Here is a 23,378-nt window from a genome sequence, read left to right on the forward strand (position 1 = left end):
TGATGACTCATCCTGCACTACACCATTTTTTGTCCAATCAAATGCTTTCTATAAGTGAGAATCCATCCTCCTAATGGCTCTGGTGTTATTAGAGACTTAAAGATAATAATAATAAAAAAAAATGTTGACAAGCTTTATTGTCTTTATAAGACAGAAACTGAACTCATCAAGGAGACTTTGGTCACCCAAAACTTTAATCACTCATGATTTTGAATGAGCTGTTTTTTTTTTTTTTTTCACACAATAGAAAGTCCAGTTCTGTTTCACTGCCACCCCCACCCCCCAGGAATTTAGGAACATGCGTCTCATGTTATGATTATGGGTACCACACAGGATCTTTCCAACAGAGAGGCAGTCACATCTGAGATATGCATCCTATCCTTAATACAAAGCCTGTGTGGGAGAATTTCAAAGACTGCCGGCTCCGAGACTCTACTGAGAGTCATTCATGAGCGGGCAGACATTCATGCTGCCATTACCACAACAGGACTTCACATCACTACCTGAATCCCCCCACCGGCGAGGACAACACAAGCCACTCGATGGGAATCCTCTGTCCTACATTCAGCTTTCAGAGCTGGATGATAGGAAAGAGAGTGAGAAAAACTGACAAAATACATCATCATGTGCCAGACAAATACAACACGGCTGCAATCTGCATTTAACCTCAGATCCAAGGCATATCTACAGGCTAGAATATAATGGAGGTGGGCTTTTCTGAAGGGGGCCACACAACCCAAAAACTATCAGACAACAAACCTGAGGACAGTTGCATAAAAATAGCCACTATGTTAAGACGGTGTCTTAAGTACTAGTTTATCCAACTAGCAATTAGCCAAAGGGTAACCAATCCTACTTCTCTATTCAAATTAGACCAGTCTACCTTTCTGTAACCGATTTTGAAAAGTTATGACCAGTCTACTCTATAAGGAAAAAAAAATTCCATGACTAGCTTTTTAAGATTAGTCTAAGCAGTTTATGCAACCGGCCGCAGAACTCCATAGCAACTGCACAGTAACACAATACAAAACAGGCTTTTCAGAGACTGGCTACAATTCACACTACATAAAACATTTGGGTTTTTAGCCATGATTTGTAGGTCTTGTGCACAGACGTCACGATATACTTATATTGACAATAACAGTCATAATTAAAAAATTAAATATTGGAGTTGCACGATTAATCAAAATAAAACTACTGCGATTTAAATACATTTATACCAGGGGCTGCTGAATGCTTGATTCCGTTTCTAAAGTGTGCAGTTATTTTCCAGGAATCGCTCAGCTACAGTAGGAAGTAGATCCAGGTCTGTCAACCGCATTACAGTTCCATATCACTTCACCAAATTATTTCAGTCATTTCAAAGGTCCCATACACTGATAGCGCAAACAAATATATAGATACAATATAATAACATAGGCAAACAGGATCTGCAGGAATAGGCACTCAACTGTTTCTTTGTTACATTTTTGCTTAGTTATGGTTATAAAATATCTCTCTGCCTCTCTACACTCCTATTTTGAGGGTTATTTATTGACTAAAAAAGACAAAACACAAAATCAATTTAAAGATAAATTAGACTGATAGCATCGTTTTTTAAAAAAATTTTTTATTTAGATCTAAGTATTGTTAGCATTATTTTGTCCACATTAATCATGAATGAAAATCTTATATTGATACAGTCCTAATCACTAAGGATGCACAAAAGTGGTGTGCAGGTGCGCATTCAACCGAAATAAAAAATGAGCTGTATAACTAAGTTCAGGCTCATTTGCGCACTGACATGGTTGACAGCTGTTAACGCACAATCACTGTTTTAAATCAACTAACTGTAATACTGAATAAAATTTCCATTCAAACTGAAAGCATAAATCTAGGCTACGCGCTGCTGGTTTCAGAGCAAAACGCAAAACTGCCACCGATGCGCTTCACTCTTCAGCGCACACACTCACTTGCTGTCAACCTGCCAAAATAAAAGCCGATTTTACGGTTGAAAATTTATATAAAAAAGTAAATATAAAAAATGCTAATATTATCATTGTAGTTTTAAGTGTACTATAAAATAATTATATTATTATTTAATACTTTATATTTAAAAACAATAGTATTATCGCACTTTATTATTGTTTTTTTTTTTATTAAATAAACTGCAATAGTTATTATTACTATTATAGATTTATTTGTTTATAGTTATATTTAATGGGTCACGTTATGTGTAGTGTGAGCACCAAACCAAATCTCCAGGTGCTCTCACGAGAACCAGACTGAAAAACCTTTTCTGCACACCTGCTAATTATACTATATGTGCAAAGCCTTTTTCAGACTATATAACCTTCACTGCTATTTGAATAGAGTTTCATCAAGCAGACTCATTCTCCACCCCCAAAAACTCTTGCCATTCACTGTGTAAAGGTTAAAAGAGGCACAGCTAATGAATAAATTAATTAAGGGAAGTGAGCAGATGCTCCGCTGGCAGACAGCTCATCAGCACAATAAAATGATGGACTCAAACTAGTGTTTCTGGCACATGCTGTTGTGGAATTTAATTCTTACAGACACGCACGTACATACGAACTGCTGGCTATCAGCTCGCTGGCACGGCTCAGAGCAGAGCTTCGAGAAGGGACAAACTTCTTTATTTGCTTTATCTACAGCGGAGGCAAAACTGCATTAAAGTACAACAATGACCAGCAGTCCGGAAGAATTTCCTCCTATACACATTCTCCTTCGAGATTTCAACTCAATAAAGCTTTCTAAGCTATGAATCCGAGCCCACAGACTTCCGCAGATTCGGAATGCCATTCACAAAAGTCATACACATCCTTTGCCTCTCGAGTCATTATTTATTAAACATAATGGCTAATTTAATTGTGCTTTCACCTATCCTTAAGAGCACAGCACTCTTGTTCATTGTCTACCGCAGGCTGTGGCACTCGCATGTTAGTTCAGGTCAACACATTATACCTAATCGATTCCACAGATTTTTCCTCAAAATCAATGCAGAAAATGTGAACAAAAAGATTTCATCTGGGCAATTTTCATTTGTCATAGCAATAAAGTACGGAAATTGAGAGAGGGAGACACAGACAGAAAGAGAGATGACAAAAGAGACAGACAAAATAAAGCTCTTGTACTGCGAAAAACGAAACAGATTTCACAGAGCAATATGAAGACAGCAGATGACAGATAGCCTGAATGAGAACAGCATTGACCACAATGCACAAAAGATGATCTATACGAAAAAGCCAGGCAATGGCTCATCTGTGAAAAAAAAAAACAGAAACAAATAGCAGAGTGCTCCATCTGCAATCAGTCAGGGGTTTCACAAACAAGGTCATCCTTAAAATGCTCTTGTCTCCTATTCACCAACAATGTGTTCTCTTAAAGTGGATACATCTGGCATAATTTTAATAGAAATAATCATAATAGAAATTTATTCCAAATAATTTTTTAAGTCATCATCATTAATGGTAAATCACAAAACAACAACAACAACAACAAAAACTCCTTGGTCATAGGGTCTTTGAATATTTTTGTGGGCATTTAAAAGCTTGAAAACCATTGGTGTAACAATTTATAAAGTATAAAAATGCATAATTCTGATGAATGTGTCAGTATCTAAACAAAACATCCATTTTTTTTTTTATTTTTTTTTTTTAACAAGATTGAGAAGTCTAGAGTAACCCAGACCTGCCAAAAGTGTGGGCTGGGAACATTACGGCATAAGACGGTACAATTACATTTTTACTGGCAAACCACCAGCGGAAATGTGTGCCGATCATCAAAATGAATGGGACAGTGAGACCTGATATCCCTGTTATATTTGGAATCCTCTGTGACATGGAGTTTTTCCTGTGCGACTTTTGGCTTTTCTTGTCTTTGTAACAGTAGATGTATAGAGGCTCTCTGATGCTCTTTTCCACCTATCAGGAAGGCGCTTTCCGGCAGTTTGCAGCTTGGCAGCGACAAAGTCAAAAAGGCACTTCCTCTGTGGATAACCTTCTCATTTCTCCCACTTTCACTTCCTGTCCTTCTCTTTTCCTTGCCTTTGTCTTTCTTTCTCATTCCGTGCGGATGGCTTTAATCCTCTCACGGCTGATTCAGTGTTCTTCTTTATTCATTTTTTATTCATGGCGACTGCTGTATAATTCCTGGCCGTCTGAGTCTACTGCAATTCATGCCACTCTGACGAATAATCTCATGGAGAGCGACTGGATTTGCAATAAAGAAGAGAAATGGTGACAAAAACGGCCTCGTTTGCATAAGTGAGTTACAGCGCTGGCCATAGATTTCACACTGGTGGGGGCAGAGACATTTCAAGCTGATCGGAGACCGGTCCTTTTGTTGGTCATTATGATTTACATTATGTTCAGCATCAGACGGCAAAAACAGCCGTGGGTTTGAGGGAGAGCGAGAGAAGGCCAGTTTCCCCTGGAATCCCCTGATATTGTCATGTTTACATGACATCTTAAAGGTGCCATATGCAAAAATTGAGGTAAAAATATCCATAACATGACCTACACGCATCAAAAGAATGAGAAGAAATAAGGGCGATGATGTCATTAAAAAAAATGTCAAGTTATAGTGCTGCAGAGATATCAACCTTAATTAGCATTAGCATTACTAGCCCCGGCCCGACAGTTGTCGTAATACCAGTTTCAATATCACTTGACATCACCCAACGTTCCTCTGGAGGCAAAACGTCCTCTTAGGCTTCGGCTATGGCTGTAGTGTTGTTGTGAAGGTAGGGGCGGAGCATAGAGACTATGCCGTTTCTCGTTTGTTACTCTAGAGTAGACCAATTCACTTTATTGAGGCATACTGCCCCCATCTGGTATGGAATGTGGAGTATGACTTTATTTTTGACTATGACTTTATTACTGCAAAACCAGTAATTTTGAATGTCATTTTAAAACAGTTTGACCGAATCATTAAAAAACATCAAGTAAAGCTCCTAAAAGTGCCATAAGCCCTATTTTCCCGCCCAAGCTTCATGTGTAAATAGGAAATACGTCAACACAGGACACAAAACTGCACCCGTCAGGTTATTTCATGGGGTCTTTAAAAATTTTGTTTTGGTCTCAAATTAAAAACCAAAACAGTGTCTATACATTTGTAGACTGATGTGCAGGGCGAGCACCGGGCTCAGGTTTCTCACAGCAGATTGCACGTCTATGACCGTGAACCCTGTGACCGCATATCTGTTGACCTTTGTGACCCCTGTCACGAAGAATCACATCTGGGGTCCCCGGTGGAGAGAGTGTGCTGACACAGCCATGAATCAGACACAGTCGGTCTGTCTCAGCCCAGCGCAACAGTAACAGTCCCATCAATTACAGCACCCGCCACGTTCCTCCAGCCGAATCAGTGCGACATAAAGAGAGCACCTCCTTCTGTTCAGCTGACACGTCTCCTCTTCATGTGTGCTTTTCACATTCTCTTAGGCCAGAAATGTGATCAAAACCACTTCTAGCTACACAAGGTCAATTTACAAGTCACTGTGCCCTGAAATGTTTCTGAATGATAATCAAAAACTGTTCAAATATGTGCTGTATTCTCAGTATATACTATTGCTGAGCATGTTAGCTTAACGCTCAACATGTTTTGTGTCTACAGTATCTACATGAATAATAACGGAGGCATTATAAAAGGGAGGCAGACGAATGGCAGGCGACTGTAGGAATGAAAGGCCTGCCTATACTTACAAGAGCAAATTGCAATTTTAATAGACTTTATAGACAGACCACTGTCAGTTTTTTTGCACATTACATAGTACCTTCAAATGTTTGAAGAAAATTCAGTTTTGCATCACATGGATAAATTACTGTACATTTTTAAAATATATTCAAATAGAAAACACTCGTTTTAAACTTTTAATAATAATCTTACCATACCCAAGGTGTTTGTGGTTGTTTGTTCGTATGCATTGGAAAGGTTAAGTAGCAGGGATGTACTTTTATTACTGAAAATAGCTGCCCAACATGACTTCAGATTGGACTAACTTGCCTCAAAAGGAACTTTGATAATAACTCTGGTTTAATGCCACAGAAATTTGTGATAATATGACTACAAAGGTTTTTATATCATCACAGTAATGCAGGAATGCATTTTAAGGACTGCACGCTTGGCCAAGCATTTACATGTACATTTACACACTTGCACAGAGTATGTTTCTGATTTTAACGGGCCTCTTAGTGATCGAAATCCAGAACACTTTATTTACTTAATTTTCCATCATGCCGAGAAGCTCAATACTAATTATCTTCATTTGTTAGTCCCCAGGGCAGATATTCAATACAAGATCTTCTAAAGAAAAAAAAAAGAAAAAACACGGCACGAATCTGATGATAAAGAAACTGTCCAGCAGTGGCAACCTGAGGTGATGGCTAGCAGAGCTTCTGCCCTTTCACTAGCCACCCGGCCATGTAGTCTCAGCTCTGCACGGTCTGTGTGCCGCCCACATGTCCACACATGCTCACACTCCAAACACGCCACAAACACACTCAAACAAACAATGATCGTGATATCTGCCTCAACATACACTCATATGCACAGAAACATGCTCTAATGACCCATAAGAGGCCAAAAAGCTCTTAAAATTGGATTTCTAATTGGATGAGCCATAAAACGCTGAGATTTTATTGCACTTAAAAAATATTGTTCACCCAAAAATGAAAATTCTGACACAAATGACTCCCCCTCATGTCATTCTAAACCTTTATGACTTTCATATCTTTTTTTATGTTCCACAGAATAAAGCAATCCATACAAGTTTAGAACGACCAAACTGAGGGCAAGTAAATGATGACAGAACTTTCATTTTTGGGTGAGGTGGCAGTTTATACTAACAAAACCTTCAAGAGCCAGACAGTCTACTCTGGAAGAGACTGAATGAACGTTGCATGTCATCATTGTGATTCTGGGAAGTGCTTGGAAAGTCAATGAACAAAGAATCTGTCTATGTTCACATCAGTGGTAGTATTATTTATATACTATAAAATGATTTAATAATATTTTGAAATAGCTTTTATTTTTACATTTTTATGTTTTTTTAATGCACTTTCGATTCATCATTTATTTATTTTTTTTCTAGCTAAACATTTCTTGAAGTTTAAGTTCAAATATGTATTATATACCATATTTATAATTTAATTTCACTTTAATTTCAAATAAAGAAGTTTTGGAAAAAAGTTTTGGTTCTAGTTAAAAATAGCTTGTTCACATTAAGGGCTATTCAATCAGTTAATAGGAACAGCTTGTCACTAATGGTTGTGGCGGGTTTGGACAAAAAGATTTGAAATTGCATTTTGTCACTTTTCTTTTCATTGTGCTTGGACTGACATATTGTTGACAATGTAACTTTCATTACTGTGGCTTCATGGCAACATAGCCCCACCCGCCATGACATCCTGTTCTGCATAACTGCATTTTTGCACTTAGAGTGGGCAAACTTATTATGTGTTGCTGGAAACTTTCTGGTAAGGATTTCTGGTAAGGACGCGGTAAGGCTAACAACATCCCTCAAACTGTGGCAAAAATCATTTCAGAACGCAGTCTCTTGTGTTGTAGTGCTACAAAATCATTTATACCAGAGGGTGGCTACTTTTGATCAATAAAAGCAATGAGGAAATCATAAACTAGAGCAGCCAAGAAAGCTTGTCTGAAAGGATTTAAAGGGATACTCCACCCCAAAATGAAAATTTTGTCATTAATCAGCCACGCCACAAGGATGCGCTGTTTTCTTTCAAATCAAACCATAAATACAGTGCATTGTTGTGGAGCGGCTGACACAGAAGAGCATAGGCAGTTTCAGTGATGTGAAGAGACACAGAAAAGACTGTTGACAAAGGAATAGTTGAATAAGGTCGATATTTTTTTTTTATTTGCGTACAAAATGATTCTCCCACTGATGGCAGATGGACTATTCTGATGATGCTTTCATACTTTTCTCGACTTTGACAGTGTAACGTACTTGGCAGTCTATGGGACAGTCTCAAACCTCCAGGTTTGCATCCAAAATATCTTAAATTGTGATCTGAAGACGAACAAAGCTTTTACAGGTTTGAAACGACATGTGGAACAACATGAGGGTATGTGTTTGACAAATTTTTCATTTTGGGGTCAAGTATCCCTTTAGGGGCAGTTCACATATCGCGCCTAAAAACGCATGAAACTGCCTTTGCTAAGCAACCATGACGTGCTCTCTCCATGAAGACGCTGAAATTTTAGCAATGGATAAATGGATTTGCAGCTCTAAAATCGCTTGCAAAAAAAAAAAAATCGCTTGCAGTAGCACTGCTACTAAATTTATTTCAAACATGGCAATCCATATACAACTATGATCAGCTGTTCCTTCATCTTGGCTGAGCTTTCAACGTTGTTACGTAAAGAATGAAGCTGATTGGTTAGTTCTTGTCACATGACCCGCTGTGCGCTTGCGGCATTCGTAAAAGTTTAAATGTTTTTAACTGGATGCGGTGCGGGCACACGCCTGGAAAAAACGGGCGCGTCGCACCGTGTGCGCGTTGCGAGCACATCGTTTCCATTATGAGTGCGCATACCGCGCGCTTACATTGGAAATAACGAACTTGAGTGCGCAAAAGACGCAATATGTGAACGGCTCCTTAAGCAGCTATTATACATTTCACCAAGAAGAGCAGAGAGGAGGATAACGTGTAAACTCAATACTGCGTTTCCACCGACATCACTTGAAACTATTTTAACAGTAACTATTTTCCACCCAGACCTGCTGCTTTCTGCATTTCCACCACGGTCTAAAGTACCGTGAAGATTAGGCAAATAGACTGGTGACGTAGGTCTGCGCGCGCTTCTCAATACAAAGTACGCTGATTTCTGTAGTTCGGACTTTGCGCATTCGACTCGTGAGTGTGATGTCCGCGACGACGCAAATCCGGTAAATCTGCAAACAGCAGTGTACTTGATAACTTCAGTCAGCTCGCCTTGGCTACTGCTATTTTCCTCACTGTATATTAACAATAAAACGAAACAGTATATCAAATACCATTGCCTCCTTTCGTTTTCATTTAAACATAATAACAGCTGCAGAGATGTACTTAGTTCAGGGAAATGTGTATATATACAGCCATTAAAATGAAACAAAATATTATATAAATAGCCTCTTTTTATTTTCATTTTAACATATAGATAAATTGAATACAGACCAAAGATTACCTGTTAGATTTACCCAAAACGAATTATATTTTGTTTAACCACTAAAAAGACATCAGAGCCAGCGGCACATATCAGAAGGTCCTGCGGTGAAACATGGCATAAGACATGGTCGAAAGGAAGGGAGACGAGGTGTTAAAGGAGGGAGAGAGAAGAGGTAGAGGTGGTGTGTGTGTGTCTGGGAGATCATTCCCCCACTGCAATTAAAACAGCTGCCCAGATCGATCAGAGGCTTCTCAAACTGCGTTCACAGTCTTCTGCTGGGAGATCACACTGTCCATCTAAATGAAACTCGCCGTGAACTGTGAAATGACTTTGAAAGCAGAAGAGCGCTTCACATTTTCTGAGCAGGTGTACAGCTTACAAAATCAGTGAAGTACAATGCCAGAGACTAGCAGATGTTTGCTGCTCCTTCCTCTGCAGATAGCAACAGCCCTGTTCCACTCCAAGCTAAAAGTGTAAATAAATGCAAGTTTGCAAACCTTTTTTCTACAATGAATATATTCACACCAGGCCTAATTAACTTTTTTGTTTTTTACATACAAAAATGTATGATTATGTGAATGAAAGGAAAATATTTTTCATATAAGATGCAATCCACAAGAAAACATGCATCTAACAAAATAAAATCTATAGGATTCACAAATACTAAAAAAAAAATTAAATCTAAAGGCCCTTTTACATTTGCATTTTATAAAATGCATTCCAGGATGAAAAGAACGATAGATAGAAAGACAGAACAATTGAAAGGAAGGTTCACAGAAATTTTTTTTTTTTTTTTTTAAGTATAAAAACAAATCATCTTGGCCCAACTTGGAAGCTACAAACAAAAAAACAACAACATGCAAATCTTAAAAATCATCGGTTTTCGGATCACCAGTAGGGATGGGAAGTTCGGTTCTTTTCCGCAAATTTATTCTTTCTGACATTTTGTTTCAATAAACCGGTTGAAGAAAACAGTTCACCAGTTCGTGTGCGCTTGACTAATGGCGTCATTGGCGACGATTGCCCTTGATTCAAGTCTTTGGTTTACCTGTGCTCATAACACTAGCACAGAATCAGTTCAGAATCAATCACCAAAAGAATCAGTTCGGTTCAGACGCTCTGTGTGTCAGTCTGCTTCACGCTGGATCACACATGCGCAGTATCAACAGCTCCTCGGTTCTCGAATTGGACGCGTCTGACAGAAACGGTTCTTGACTCGAGAAGGAGTCAGTCTATTGTTCATTATCTGGCTCAGCTCGGTGTTCATCTTCAGTTCTCTCTTCACAGCAGTTCAGTCAGTGTACTGTTTGAGTACATGAATTACTCCGGGATATTGGTTTGTTTTAACTCGGAGGGAGTGTCAGCCAGTGTCAGTTAATAGCTTAAGTCATTTGTGAATTAATGCTTATTGGAGACGAGAACCGTTTGAAATGATTCAGTTTGATTTGGTGAACTGGTTCAAGAAGATCCAATTACATCGAATGATTCGTTTGCGAACAGGATATCACTGAACTGTTGTGTTTTGAATTCGCTCACAACAGACACGGAAGAGAAGACAATGCTGAATAAAGTCATAGTTTTTGCAAATTGTGGACCAAAATGTATTTTGGATGCTCCAAAAAATTTTAACTGACCCTCTGATGTCACATGGACTACTTTGAAGATGTTTTTATTACCTTTCTGGCCATGGACAGTATACCATACATACGTTTTCAATGGAGGGACAGAAAGCTCTCAGACTAAATCTAAAATATCTTAAACTGTGTTCCGAAGATGAACGGAGGTCTTACGGGTTTGGAACAACATGAGGGTGAGTCATTAATGACAATTTTCATTTTTCGGTGAACTAACCCTTTAAAACCGCAACAGGCAAAAATCTAGGAAACCAAAGATAAAAGAAGAGGATATTCTATAAGCATTTCATGTTTGTAAAATCTTCTTGCATGAAAGTCTATGTTCGCATGACATAAATAAAAGCTAAAACAGTTCAGCAGTGTGAGCCACAGAGACGGTTGTATTGTATTGATGTCAGAACAGCTGGGCACCGCCTCAGCCACGCTGCTCATCATAGCAGGTGTGTGCACATCCTCAAACGCACACACACAGAAACAAACACTAACAAAGTGCCTCTGTGATGCAGCAGAACAGCATCTTTGATACTATAATGTAAACTGTGAGCATCATCTAAACTTATGTGTTTGTGGAGTCTTTTTCCACCTTCTGTTCTTGTTAGCGAAATAAAAGTACTGTGCCACCCTAATCTTTCTAAACTGTTGCTCACTCTGCAAATGTTGGAAAGCTTGTGGCTTTCAACATAGACCCCCCTTTTGGACTTAAACACACAATTGCACGGCAGACAAATTCACGCCTGCTACTCTGCAGGATTAAAAGTGAAATAATTTCATGTCACAGCCTTTGGTTTTGCTAAGACACCCTCCTTCTGTTGAAATCCTGCTTTAAAAGTGTGTTTTTATTGTGCTGCCCATTTTCTGAATGCTGAAAAGCTGCCATAAATAATAAAAAAAAACAACAACAAAAAAAAACAAATGAGTCACCACAGCAGCTCTCCAACATAGAGAGTGGGGTGAGGGAACATTTCCAAATCTGCACTTCACTTATCTATAAAAAGCCCATGCGTTTACGGAATAACACATCCGGTGCCGGGAACTGTGTGTTGGAGGGATGAAAATATTGGTAAATGGATTGTATAACAAGTGAGGATCTCAGCTGCCTCACACTCAACGGGGAGCACATCAGCAGGATTAAACATGCATGTGCGGGCATCGTCCATCAATGCAAATGCTACAATTTGCACAAGATCTTAGAAATTATTCGCATGTGCTGCAGACTGCGGATAATGTCAGTCCAGGGTCTTTCGCTCTACATGTTGGCATGTCTGTGGACAGCGGCAGGAGACAGCTGTGGTTGGGTGGGGTTTGGTTCCAGTGCATGGCCTCATTTGGCACCCTGCTGCCATACACTGTAAAATGAAAAAAAGAGGGTTTGACCAGCTCTGTGGTGGCGGTGAGGGGACAAACGGTCCGATGCCGTCTGAGGATACAGAAGACACTCATGTGTGGGCATTCTGCCCGGTAACATTCGACATCAGACAGACGATTGGCCAACATTGAGTCTTCAGTCCTCAAACTCTGTGGCCTCTTCACGCAGGCATGGCGCCAAACGTGGGGCTCTCTCCCCTGCATCAATGCATTCAACCTCTCATCTTTTCTTTAGAGACAGATTAATGTGAATGTTGTTGTGCAAAATTGATTTCCAGGGTCAAGCCTTCAAAGTTTAACATGCATTCATTTCCCAAATCAAAATGTGCTTCAAGGCTCTTCGCTTGAGAAGTCGTGCAACTGGAGAAAGAGAAAAAGAGACTAACAGGAGCAGACGGGCTCCTCAGAGTTTAAACCAATTGGTGGAAATACAAATGTTCAATGTGACAGATAAAGTCTGTATTTTCAATTTAAAATATCCAATTGGCTTTTTGTAGATTCAGCACCTCATTTTTCAATGTAGAAGGTAGCTTGCCAGTTTAGACTACTGAAATGGTCCCTGCGTTCACCACATGGCAAAAATGAACCACTTTGTTGGCTTCATTTCTGTAAACACCTCTGAATTCATTCAAAATTACTAGCTTGACCATTGGAAACCAAGTTAAGAACACTAAACCACCTTAGGTTTTTGCAAGGGGAGCTAAACCATTACTGTTGGATCTTATGTGTTTCAAAAAAAATTATTAGAAGTAACTCATTTTGGAAATTTTTCTAATTCTTGGGTGCGTTGGCAAGCTGGCTGTCGAGTAAACCAACTTGCTCCATTTGCATACTAACAATCAAACCAGTTACTAGTTACCTAAACAACTCTGATATGGGCTTAAATAAGCATGATATCTGGCCACCTACAGAGTTCACCTATTACTTAGGAATCATGGGATATGTAGGAAAAGGGCAACAGCCAGATCTTACTGTGATTTTGGAAACAGATCCGGTGTTAATTCCAAAAACTAAAGACAGAGATGCTTACAGACATACTTGTATTACAAAAATGCTAGAGAATACAAGAGAGCTAGTTTACAACAACGTGTGGGCATTTATTTTGAAAAGCTATGACCTTATGGATGAGAGGATGTTGACCTTCCATCGACTACATAGAAGTCAATACGACTACTGAGTTTTCTTATCCAGCATTCCAGAGCCCAGTCGATACCATAGTTAGTAGAAGAGAACTAAACTGACAAATCAACAGAGTACAAAACACACCGTGATTTATATAATCAGATAGACCAGAATAGAACTCGATCCCATAATGCACCACTTTCTTTATTTGCAGACACAGTTGAATGCCTTAAAAGCAGTTAGCATTAATGTGTTTCTCAACAGTAAAATCACAGTCACCCACACACAGCTTCTATAATGTTAGTAATTGAGTATGCTACAGTCAGTCATTCTAGTGCAAGTTAATTTTAGCAAGCTTCTTTCTTTTTAGGGTTAATATTACAATAATTAATCTGGCACTCACAATCATTGTCTAAAAGAGTACTTTATAGATTTGGACTTAAACACTGTAAACTGATGATTTATCTGACAACATACACGCTCTTATGAGACTGTTACAGAGATCATCGTGAATTGTAGTGAGACTGATGACAAAGGATCTTGCTAGACCAGTTCTGCTGTGTCACAGAAATCGAATCCGGGCGTTGACTCTCAGATGGGATATGGGGGTTTCAGATGAGACCTACACATGAAGAAGCACTCTGTTTAGTGATTGTAGGACTTACGGGTGGTGCTGGTGGGGCTGGGGACCCAGTTCTCTGTGAAGTTGACGTTGCACATGTTGGTGCTGCAGCAGCAGAATCTGTAGGTGCCATTCTGGATCTGTGACGGCGTGGTGGTAACCACGCAACGGTCGTCATGGCAGTCCTGCTGGTCACCAATGTAAGTCCAACAGCCTGCAATGAAACAATGCAGATGGTTGAGTGAACGATAGTGAGACACTGAGATAGAAAGTCTGTAAAAAAGTGCATGGATGAAAAACATTTGTGTGTGTGTGTGTGTGTGTGTGTGTATGCATCGTAAGGTCCACATTTCTATGAAAAGGGCCTGTAAGGGGTAGCTTAATTTAAAAGAATAGTTCAGTCAAGATGAAAACCAGTTGCTACAAGTTTTGCAATGATTTTTTCTGGTGAACTGTCTCTTTAAGAAAAACACAAGTCAATGGCCAGTCATCATAAGTATATATGCAGAAGTTTTTATGGGTGTTTGAGTTCATTTTGACCTTGTTTGACCAGGCGGATCTCTCCGTCATGTGTTTTCTCCCACAGGCCATAGCAGCGGCTGCTCTTGCTGCACAGGATGGTGTTATTTTCTCTGGTGATGTGCCAGTCAGCAGCCACGTTCTGCTCATCCAGCTGCTGGTGCTGGTCATTAAATGCACACTCCCGCTCTCTCTCCTCACTCTGAGCAGCTGCCGAGACACAAAATGAGAAAAAAGATGAGATTATTAACAACAGAACTCCAGCAGGAACACTTGCTGTAGGCCTACATACACACTATGGAACAGCAAAGTGATCATTACTTATACCAGGCTCTTTGAGGCAAGTCCACATGGCAGCCATATTGGAAACACCCCCAGGTGGCTATTATCTTGTAAACAACTATTTAAAGTCACCATGAAATCTATTTTCTAAGTGCATGTTATAAATCTTACTGTGAACAATGCATCTATGTAGGTTTAATTTTTTGAGCTCATAATTTTTAATCAAATTGTCATAACTGGACTTCTACAGGATTCTCCAATCATTTTGCCCCTGCAAGCATCTTTACTAAACTCAACAACCAATGGATAGAACCCTGTCCAACGTTTTGTTTCTTTTGTGATAATCAATAGGGAAAGATCGAAATCTCCAAACCTGTTGACTGAGATGGTCAATAACGTATTTTAACATCAATAACGTATTTTAACATCAATTATGTATTTTAACAATTTAATCATCAAGAAAAATCTTTTTTGTTGTACACGCTTAACGAATTATTTTTATTTTTTTTTGTCAAAGTTAGTGTGTTAAGTATGATGATATATATATATAGATATAGATATATATATATATATATATATATATATATATACACACACATACATACATAAGTATTCTTTTTGATTTACTTCACCTTAAGTCATCAAGAAAATCCTTTAATAATATGAAATTTCTTACTCTTTTAACAGCCATACTTAGGTTAGAAATGAAAATACTTAAGGTTTCACAATGCACAATAAAGAATTCCATAGTAAACTCCACATACTTCTACAGAATCCAAACACACATCATTCAACAGAGTCCTACACATCCCCTGCCTGTTGCATTCTCATTTATTACCAATTTTAATAAAGCCTTCAGCTCCGTACGTTCATCTTTAACACAGATTTCCCCCCACAATCAGTGCCGGATGCCGTGTGCACCTACTTGACTTTTTTCAGTCCTACAAAATGATTTCCCGCCTGGAGGAAGTTGAAGAGTTCATTCTGTGCAGAGGATAATCAGGTTGAATGTGGGCGTGTACTTCTGATCGATGGCTAAACATTTGATTAATCGGATGCAAAAGGAGGGGGAGGGGATTTGAAATGGTCTGATGGCTTCATGCTGGGAGCAAAACACCTGGGGCCCCCACGGCACCTGCTGCTCCTCCATCCAATCACGTACACATTCACTTACGTGTACACAATGCGCACCACCCAAAAAACTCCCATTACAGAGCTTCCCGTAAGTCACTGTAATGACAACAAGGGAAGGGACGGGGAAACAACAGTGTGCTGAACGTAGGTGTAGAAAATGAACCTTTTGAGCGGTGCCGTGTTTTTAGAGAACACAAAACCGTGATGACAGATAAGGGCCCTAGCCAACGGAACTGCCCTCATTTCCATGAGCAGAGCCAGCAGGGCTGAATTCTGCTGTCGGCTGATCGCAATCTCCGTCGCAGCTGGCCAGCGCTCACCCCAACTGTATCCAATGAATTAATCCTCTCTCTTTACCACACTGTCATGCAAATTGTCGGGCCAGTGTCTGAGTTACCGAGAGGGAAAAATTATAATGCCACTCATTTAACAGGCTTGGCGAAGTCATGCATCTGGACCATTGTATACACCGCATTCAGACAAGTGAGCTGGGAGGGGGAAAAGCCCCCTGGTAGCATCATCGCCGGTATCCACATCCCCTCGGAGTCCAGAGAGAGAGAGAATTGCCGCTGTATGTCCCTGGGGGTGTCCTTTGTCTGCTCCTCTACAGGAGCGGAGCCTGAAACGGTTGCACCGGTGTGCATCCCGCAACACACACACACCAGCAAGAGGCAGCGCGAGCACAGATGAATGTGTCCTCAGCATAGCTGCGGATTCCTGACGCTGCAGGACTCCTCATTATACCAACCAATCCTTAATCAAAAACACGGCTGGTCGACCCAAGACCGAGGCGTAAAAATGGTCCCTTAGGGGCTTGGAGGGAAAAAATAATAATAGTTTCAGTTTGCCGAACCCTTCTTCAAGACAAAACACAGAGCTCCACTGGGGGCCGATAAGGGTCACTAATGCCTCCCAACTATGGGGTAAAGATGGAGGATCCAGTCTCAACTGACGGTAATGAGTGCATGAGGGCTGAGCCAGATGGATGGCACTCACGTCCTCTTCAAGCATTTGTTAGGGCAGTTACGAGAGAGTGACCGGGGTGTAATATCACATTCACGTTGATTGAGTATTTTAAGCCCCTTCTTTGTTTTTGTCAGTGAGACATTAGGCGCGACAGTTTCCTGTAATTTGGCAGTGAAGCCGCGCGCCTATCCCACAACATAGGGGTGCAGAGGGAAAAGAGAGGCCTACAGCAGGGCCTTCAGATCCAATCACAAAGCAACACGAGGTGAAGGAAAACACTGAATCATTTTGGCTGGCTCCAGAGCAACGCCTCAGAACATAAGTGGCTTAAGAGTCTGTGCGCTGGAGAAAAACAGCAGGATGCTAAACCTTAGAGCAGGTCACTCAGACAAATTCTCTGTCTATTAGCATAGATTTGGTGAAGGAGCTTTCTCAACTGTCGTCTTAAAAATCAAAGTGAATTTTCCTCTCTGAAAATGGGCCCATGTTTCTGAAATAAAAGAAAACAAAACAAACAATGCTGGTTACTTGAAAAGTGTTTTTACATTTGTTGTTGGCACTTCTCTTTTGCACTGATGAATTTGATGGAGGCAGAGGTTTGCTCAGGATGGAGTGTTTAATCCCAGTCCCACAAGATTCTATCCTGCTTCTGCCTGCAAGAGATCTTTGCCAATTTTTCAGTCTCGGTCTGGTTAGATTTAGTCTTGTTCCTGTGTCATAGGCTATATTTTTTCCAGTTCCCAAAATGAATAGGCTTTCCATTGCCATCACATTCATTTGAGAAACAAAGATAATATCCAACCCTGTGCCTACGTAAAATGATGTGCAATAGATAATATTATACAAATTACATTCAAAAGACATCTCTTAAAAACATTAAATAAACTTTTGTGTCAATTTGTAAAAATAATTTTTACTGTATTATATACACATTAGGGGGACTGTAAAATGAAAAAAGGTGCTGCTGGCACAATATATTTGCCCTGAAATCTCAAGTGATGCTTTTGTCTCATAAATAGGACTGACAGCGTTATCTAAACTCCTTTCATGCACCATACAGTAAAGCTGGGATGAGAGCATTCTGGTCAAGCGTTTTCCTCATATCGTGATTAATTCATCTTTCACCAACTGGCTCCGTTCCATCCGGACATGCAAGATGGGCATCGTCGAATCTTCCAAATCTTCCTTTACTTTTGCCTGGTGGGTCACAAGAGAATAATCCTCCACCTCTAGGTGGCAGGGTGCTCTGCTTTCCACCGAGAAAGGACACCAGAAAAGGGAAGAGGGTGGAGGCGGGGGGTGGGGGGGGAGAGGGGATTGTGGGATTGTTTTTGGGAGCAGACTTTACCAGCCTCTGCCCTGCTACTGTTTGTGCACCAGCTCAAGGTTAGAGCTGCCGCTCAGAGACATGTCAGCATTTTCCCCAGATAACACTCAACTCTGCCTTACTGAGGACCTTCAGCCCGCGTTAGTCCCACCTCTCAGTCTTCATTTTAAAGGGAAAGTGCAGTCAAAAAAGCTGGTGTTCTCCACAGCAGCAGTAGCTGACTTGACAAACAAAATGTGCTTTATTTATAATGCAAACATCAGAGTAAAGGACTACATGAACCTAAGCAGAGTACAAATCGTGATTAATTTATTACATCTCCGGCTGAGGCCAAAAGCCAAGGCAGTGTCTGCCAAAGAGCCGGAGGGCCTGCGGCCGTTTCCTTTCGAGTAGATTATCTGAAAGTCTGGCAAAGGCCCCATCTCCTGCCAATGTCTCTATGGACAGGGAAGCTGTCAGGCTGGCTCTCAGATACAGGAAGGCAGAGGGGGAGTGCTGGCCCTGGAGGGGGCACCAGCAGAAACCTCTCTCCAGCTTGGCCTACGAGAACTTGGGGGCCAAATGAAAGCAAGGATTATGGTTCAGCAATTCCAGGGCCATCTGGCAGAGCAGAACCACGCAAGACCATCAGTCAGTTAAATTAAGTGGCATATTTATACAGCTTGAAGGTGAAATGCAACTAGCGTCATCAAATAGAATTGAAAATATATAGGTTTCCTGAATACTCCTCTCATCTGCCATCAGTCGGTCAAACAGACTGTCCCGCCTGCAAACTTGCACCACTGGTCAATTCAATGTTGCTGTTGCAGTCCAGTCAGGATGCTGAAAGAAGCTTTACAATTCCACAGAACCACAGTATACACATTTTAAATCAAATGGACCATGTACCATATCAGTATTACAGATTATGATTATCTATTCTGGATCGGTATGTTTAAATGCACATGCTAATTTTCTATTTTTTACAGTTAGATTACCTTAGTTGTCATCTAATGCTCACCATAAGTTATTTAAAACATATTTTATTTACATCAAAAATTAATCAAAAAAAGTCATTTGATTGCAACTGCAATTACAGAGTCCCGTTTTCATGAGGACGAGCTCAAGGCGGCGATCAAACACAGGAGAGAAAAAACAACAAATCCATCTTTTTAAAAGGCAGGAATTTATTTGGACCTGTGGTTTCATAAGATAACATCTACCGGGCCTCAGGGACCATCAAGGCCATCGACTTAGAACAGCCAATTGAAAAATAATACAATTACTGCTTTACAGCTTTTGTCCCTTTAGCTCAGGACAATTTGTGTTCATTGTATCTCTGTGAACTCGTTTAATCAAAGTTGAAGAGAAAAAACACGGCTGCACAACAAACACGTGCGAGAGAGATTCAGCTGCAGGGTCATAACATGTAAAATACATGAAAATGTATCTTAAAAAGTTTAATGCCAGTGCTATCGTGCTTTATAGGCTTTCTGAAACAAAAACAGGCCTCTAGATAATTAGCAAATCACCAGGCAGAGAGCATTTTATTGAGCTGAACAGAGAGCTCACAGTGCTACTCAGTTTAATAATAATAATCAGAGTATCGTCGTCCAGGACGTTACTTCCGCAGGACTCCAGCTCTCCATCCCTGAACGCAACCACTAATGTCTGCTTTATATCATGGTCATCTCAATAAGATTAGCTGAATGCATATGAAAGCAGAACGGATGTAGATAGATACAAGACAACAATGTGCTTGCGCTGTTGGTTTCAAAATAAGGCTAATTAGTTATTAGATTATCTTCTTATTACTTCTATACACATCTGATATCTTTCCCAATGCTTTCCTTCAAGCATATGTGCATTGTGAGCAAAAAAAATATCAAAGCTTTGTTGCGGCAAACTAGCCAATCTTCAACTATGCTAATGACCTTCTTTGAAGTGTTTAATATGAAGCATTTTGGACAACTTGCCTTGTGCACTTTTTTTCCCCCCACTATTTCTGAACCCTCTGGCATTTTTTCCAAATGCCTTTTTTTTTCAGGATTTTACTGCAATGTGACATCAAGGATGAATATTATAATATAATGATATTAGTTGCTGACCATTTTCACTATCGATTTTAATCATTTGGTTGTTCCAGCCCTGCTTCGAACCAGGGTTATTATCGTAAGCTTAAAATAAAATAAAATTTACTTGACAAACATCAACTAAATGAAATTAGAAATGTTGCCTTGGCAATTAAATAGAAGTAAAAGTAAATAAATAAATAAACAAACAAACACTAAAAATAGACTAAAACTCAAATAATACAAAATTACACCTAGCAATATGTAAACCATAAGATACTAAAATCACATAGCCAAATTAATGAAAACTGAAACTATAAAAAAATTATAATAGTACATAATACTACACTAAAAAAAAAAAAAAAAAAAAAAAAACAATCTGTAAAATAAGGTCAAATGTAAAGTATGAAGGAGTTTTTTACACAGGTGTTTTACCTGTAATTTGAATTTTACACTGCAATGTGTTTTGTTTTAGAGTTGACAAATGTCTGTCAAATAAAATAATGGATAATGTCCCGCTAATGAGCTGCCAGTACATGTTCTGTGATTTTACGGATTCATTTTTTTATAGTGTCAAATAACTAAAAAAATAACTGCTTAAACTACAAAACAGACTCAAACGAGTCAAGCACCAAAATGCAATATGTGTTTTGCTACTGCAGGCATTTGACGGAGGTTTCATAAGTGTGATATTAGCGTGCAGTGCCTGTTTGGGGCCCTTTGGGAGTCTTTTTGCCATTGCTCAGAAGTTTTACATTGCATTACAGTACAGCTCATCTGCCTGTGGCTCTATGAATGCAGACTGACAAAAACAGAGAGAGCGCGTGCGAGAGAGAGAGAGGAAGTTTTCCCTGCAATTCCACTTCCTCAGGACAAAACTGACCTGCATAAGTGGCGTTGCTGCAGTCTAATGTTAGAGTTTTGTAGCCATTTGTCCCACAGAGAGTTGGTTGCAGAGGAACACAGGGATGTTTATACAAGAGCGGCCCATAAGTCAGTCATTAATCATCCGAACAACACAAAATTCTTCCTTCAAAATGGCCCCATGCAATACAGCAAAGCAATCCCAAGAATACAAAACCACCCCGGAGGAAACATAACCATGCAAATGGCCTTTTCTCTACAACAAAATGGAAGTGATTCCAAAATGTATTTATTTTTCTTCCATGTGAATCAGCCATATACTGCCATTACGGTGGAATGACTGTTTGGTAAATGGACAAATGTCACATTCAGCCTGTTGGCAAAGTCTAATGGGAACCTCTAGTATATTTTGTGTGTGAGAAGGAATTACACGCCACACAACAAGACACTCTGACCTGAACCTCACAAAAAACAAACCTCAACCTAATGAACAATCATGACCTCTGACCAGATCCTACTGCCTAGTGTCCTGACAGCTGGTGGGAGATATGTACACTGCCATGTGTGTGTGTATATCTATGTCCAGACTTTGAGGGGGCTAAGCGGGGGGAACAGATAAGTCTGTCTGGACCCCTCCCCCCTCCTTTTTTTTTCCTGACGCACCAGGCTCTCCCTTAATGCAAGGGAGTCCTAAAGCTGCTTTGGCCTGCGTAACCCCAGTGTCTCTTTCTGTGTCGGTCTGTCTGTCTGGATAAATCCAGACGTAAAAAAAATCTGGCTGCTCTAAGGGGCTGATTGGTTGCAAGAAGAGGTCAGCGCAGCAGGTGGCTACAGAGGAATGGAAAGTTCAAAAATGCAAACCCAAGATATATAATAGATAGTTCAGGTCGAATCTGAACTCTAATTTGCTGGGCTTCAAATCGAAATGGTTGTAAAATGGTGATAAACACAAACAATGCTACGTTGAATGGCAGCAATGTTACTTAGTAGAAGAATGATTCACAGTCTCCAAACATAATTACAAAAATAATAATTGTAATAATTAAAAAAAAGGTTTCTCAAATAATCCAAAAATACAAAATAAATACGCTAAATAAATATTCTTTCACTCACAGAGTGATAATTTTTTTTTTTTTAATTAAAACACTAAATTAAATGCAACTGAATTCAAACATAGAAACCAATGTTAAATGAAAGGTAACTGACTTAAAACATCAAATATATTTATTTGAATTAAAACATTAAAGAAATGAAAATTTTATTAAAGCATAAATTGAATTTAATTTAAAAATAACAACACACATGTAAACAGACAACATGGGACATTTGAACTATGGCATTTGGATGAAATTTGGTGCTTTTGGTACATTATCACATTATGGTTGTTTGTCACTATTTCTGTTTCCTGTCATAGCAGGGGGTGAAGAATGAATGCACTTGTCAAGAGCACGCTATCCCATCACCCAGGCAACAGACATCATGTAGCCGAGTCTGGCTCCTGTGTCTAAGCAGCAGAAGACAAAACATGCACGTCTTAACATATGCAATTCTCACGCATGTAAAACTTGTGAATGACGTGAGTGAAGGTCGCAAGAGGAAGTCAGATGCTATCTTACAGCAGAGCTGACAGAGAACAGGAAAACAAAGTAAAGTGTAAACTGTGGTGGAGAGCTGCCACAGAACACACCTTTTCCTCTCGGTTTGTGTAGGATCTAGACATGTTCCTGCTTTCCTGTTGAACAGTGCCGCTTTAAAACTCGCCCCTGATTCATCGCGCCAAACAAGACACCTTTAAATAGTGCGACAACTGTAAAGCATTCACATGAACCGTGTCTCGTGGGGGGTTTTCTCAGTTGGATGTAGCAGGCAGTGGTTCAAGAACAGCATTTAACAAGTATGAATCAACAGAAGCAGGTGCGATTAAATGGATGACATCACTCAGAAAACAAGGAAACACTTTCTCAGTCGGCTCACCTGTCGGCCCACCTGCGGGAAAGCAACCAGAGGCACTGACACACCCTTGCTCTTAACACTACAAACAAATCTCTCTGACAGTCAAACTCCTACCAGGACAAGTCCTGACACGCTCCACCTGCAGCAAGTCATTGTACAATACACACCTTTTTTTATTGGCTAGACGGCAGTAGTAGTCATGAGGACGATACATTTCTGCAAGGAGCAAGTAATGCCAGTGGGTTCAATGACGTGTTCACAACAAAGAAAATGAACAAAATAAAAGTTTAAACATATTTGCCTTAGAAATTTAAGTTCTTAGAAATCTACACTTTTTTTTATATATAAATTAATAGATGGGACAA

The 23,378-nt window shown here is 39.8% G+C and overlaps 1 protein-coding gene across 3 annotated transcripts in view; it reads right to left on the bottom strand.

Annotated features, from left to right (window-relative positions):
* LOC128019643 (bone morphogenetic protein receptor type-2) overlaps positions 1-23,378 on the bottom strand; it is a 67,427-nt gene that overhangs the window by 19,662 nt on the left and 24,387 nt on the right. For all 3 annotated transcript variants that reach the window (XM_052605736.1, XM_052605735.1, XM_052605737.1), the window contains exons 2-3: positions 14,458-14,646; positions 13,961-14,131 (exon numbers count right to left, since the gene is read on the bottom strand). In XM_052605736.1, the coding sequence (XP_052461696.1) occupies positions 13,961-14,131; positions 14,458-14,646 (360 nt within the window). The remainder of the gene's footprint in view (positions 1-13,960; positions 14,132-14,457; positions 14,647-23,378) is intronic.

Source organism: Carassius gibelio, chromosome A9, assembly GCF_023724105.1.
Source record: "Carassius gibelio isolate Cgi1373 ecotype wild population from Czech Republic chromosome A9, carGib1.2-hapl.c, whole genome shotgun sequence".
NCBI classification, from domain to species: Eukaryota; Metazoa; Chordata; class Actinopteri; order Cypriniformes; family Cyprinidae; genus Carassius; species Carassius gibelio.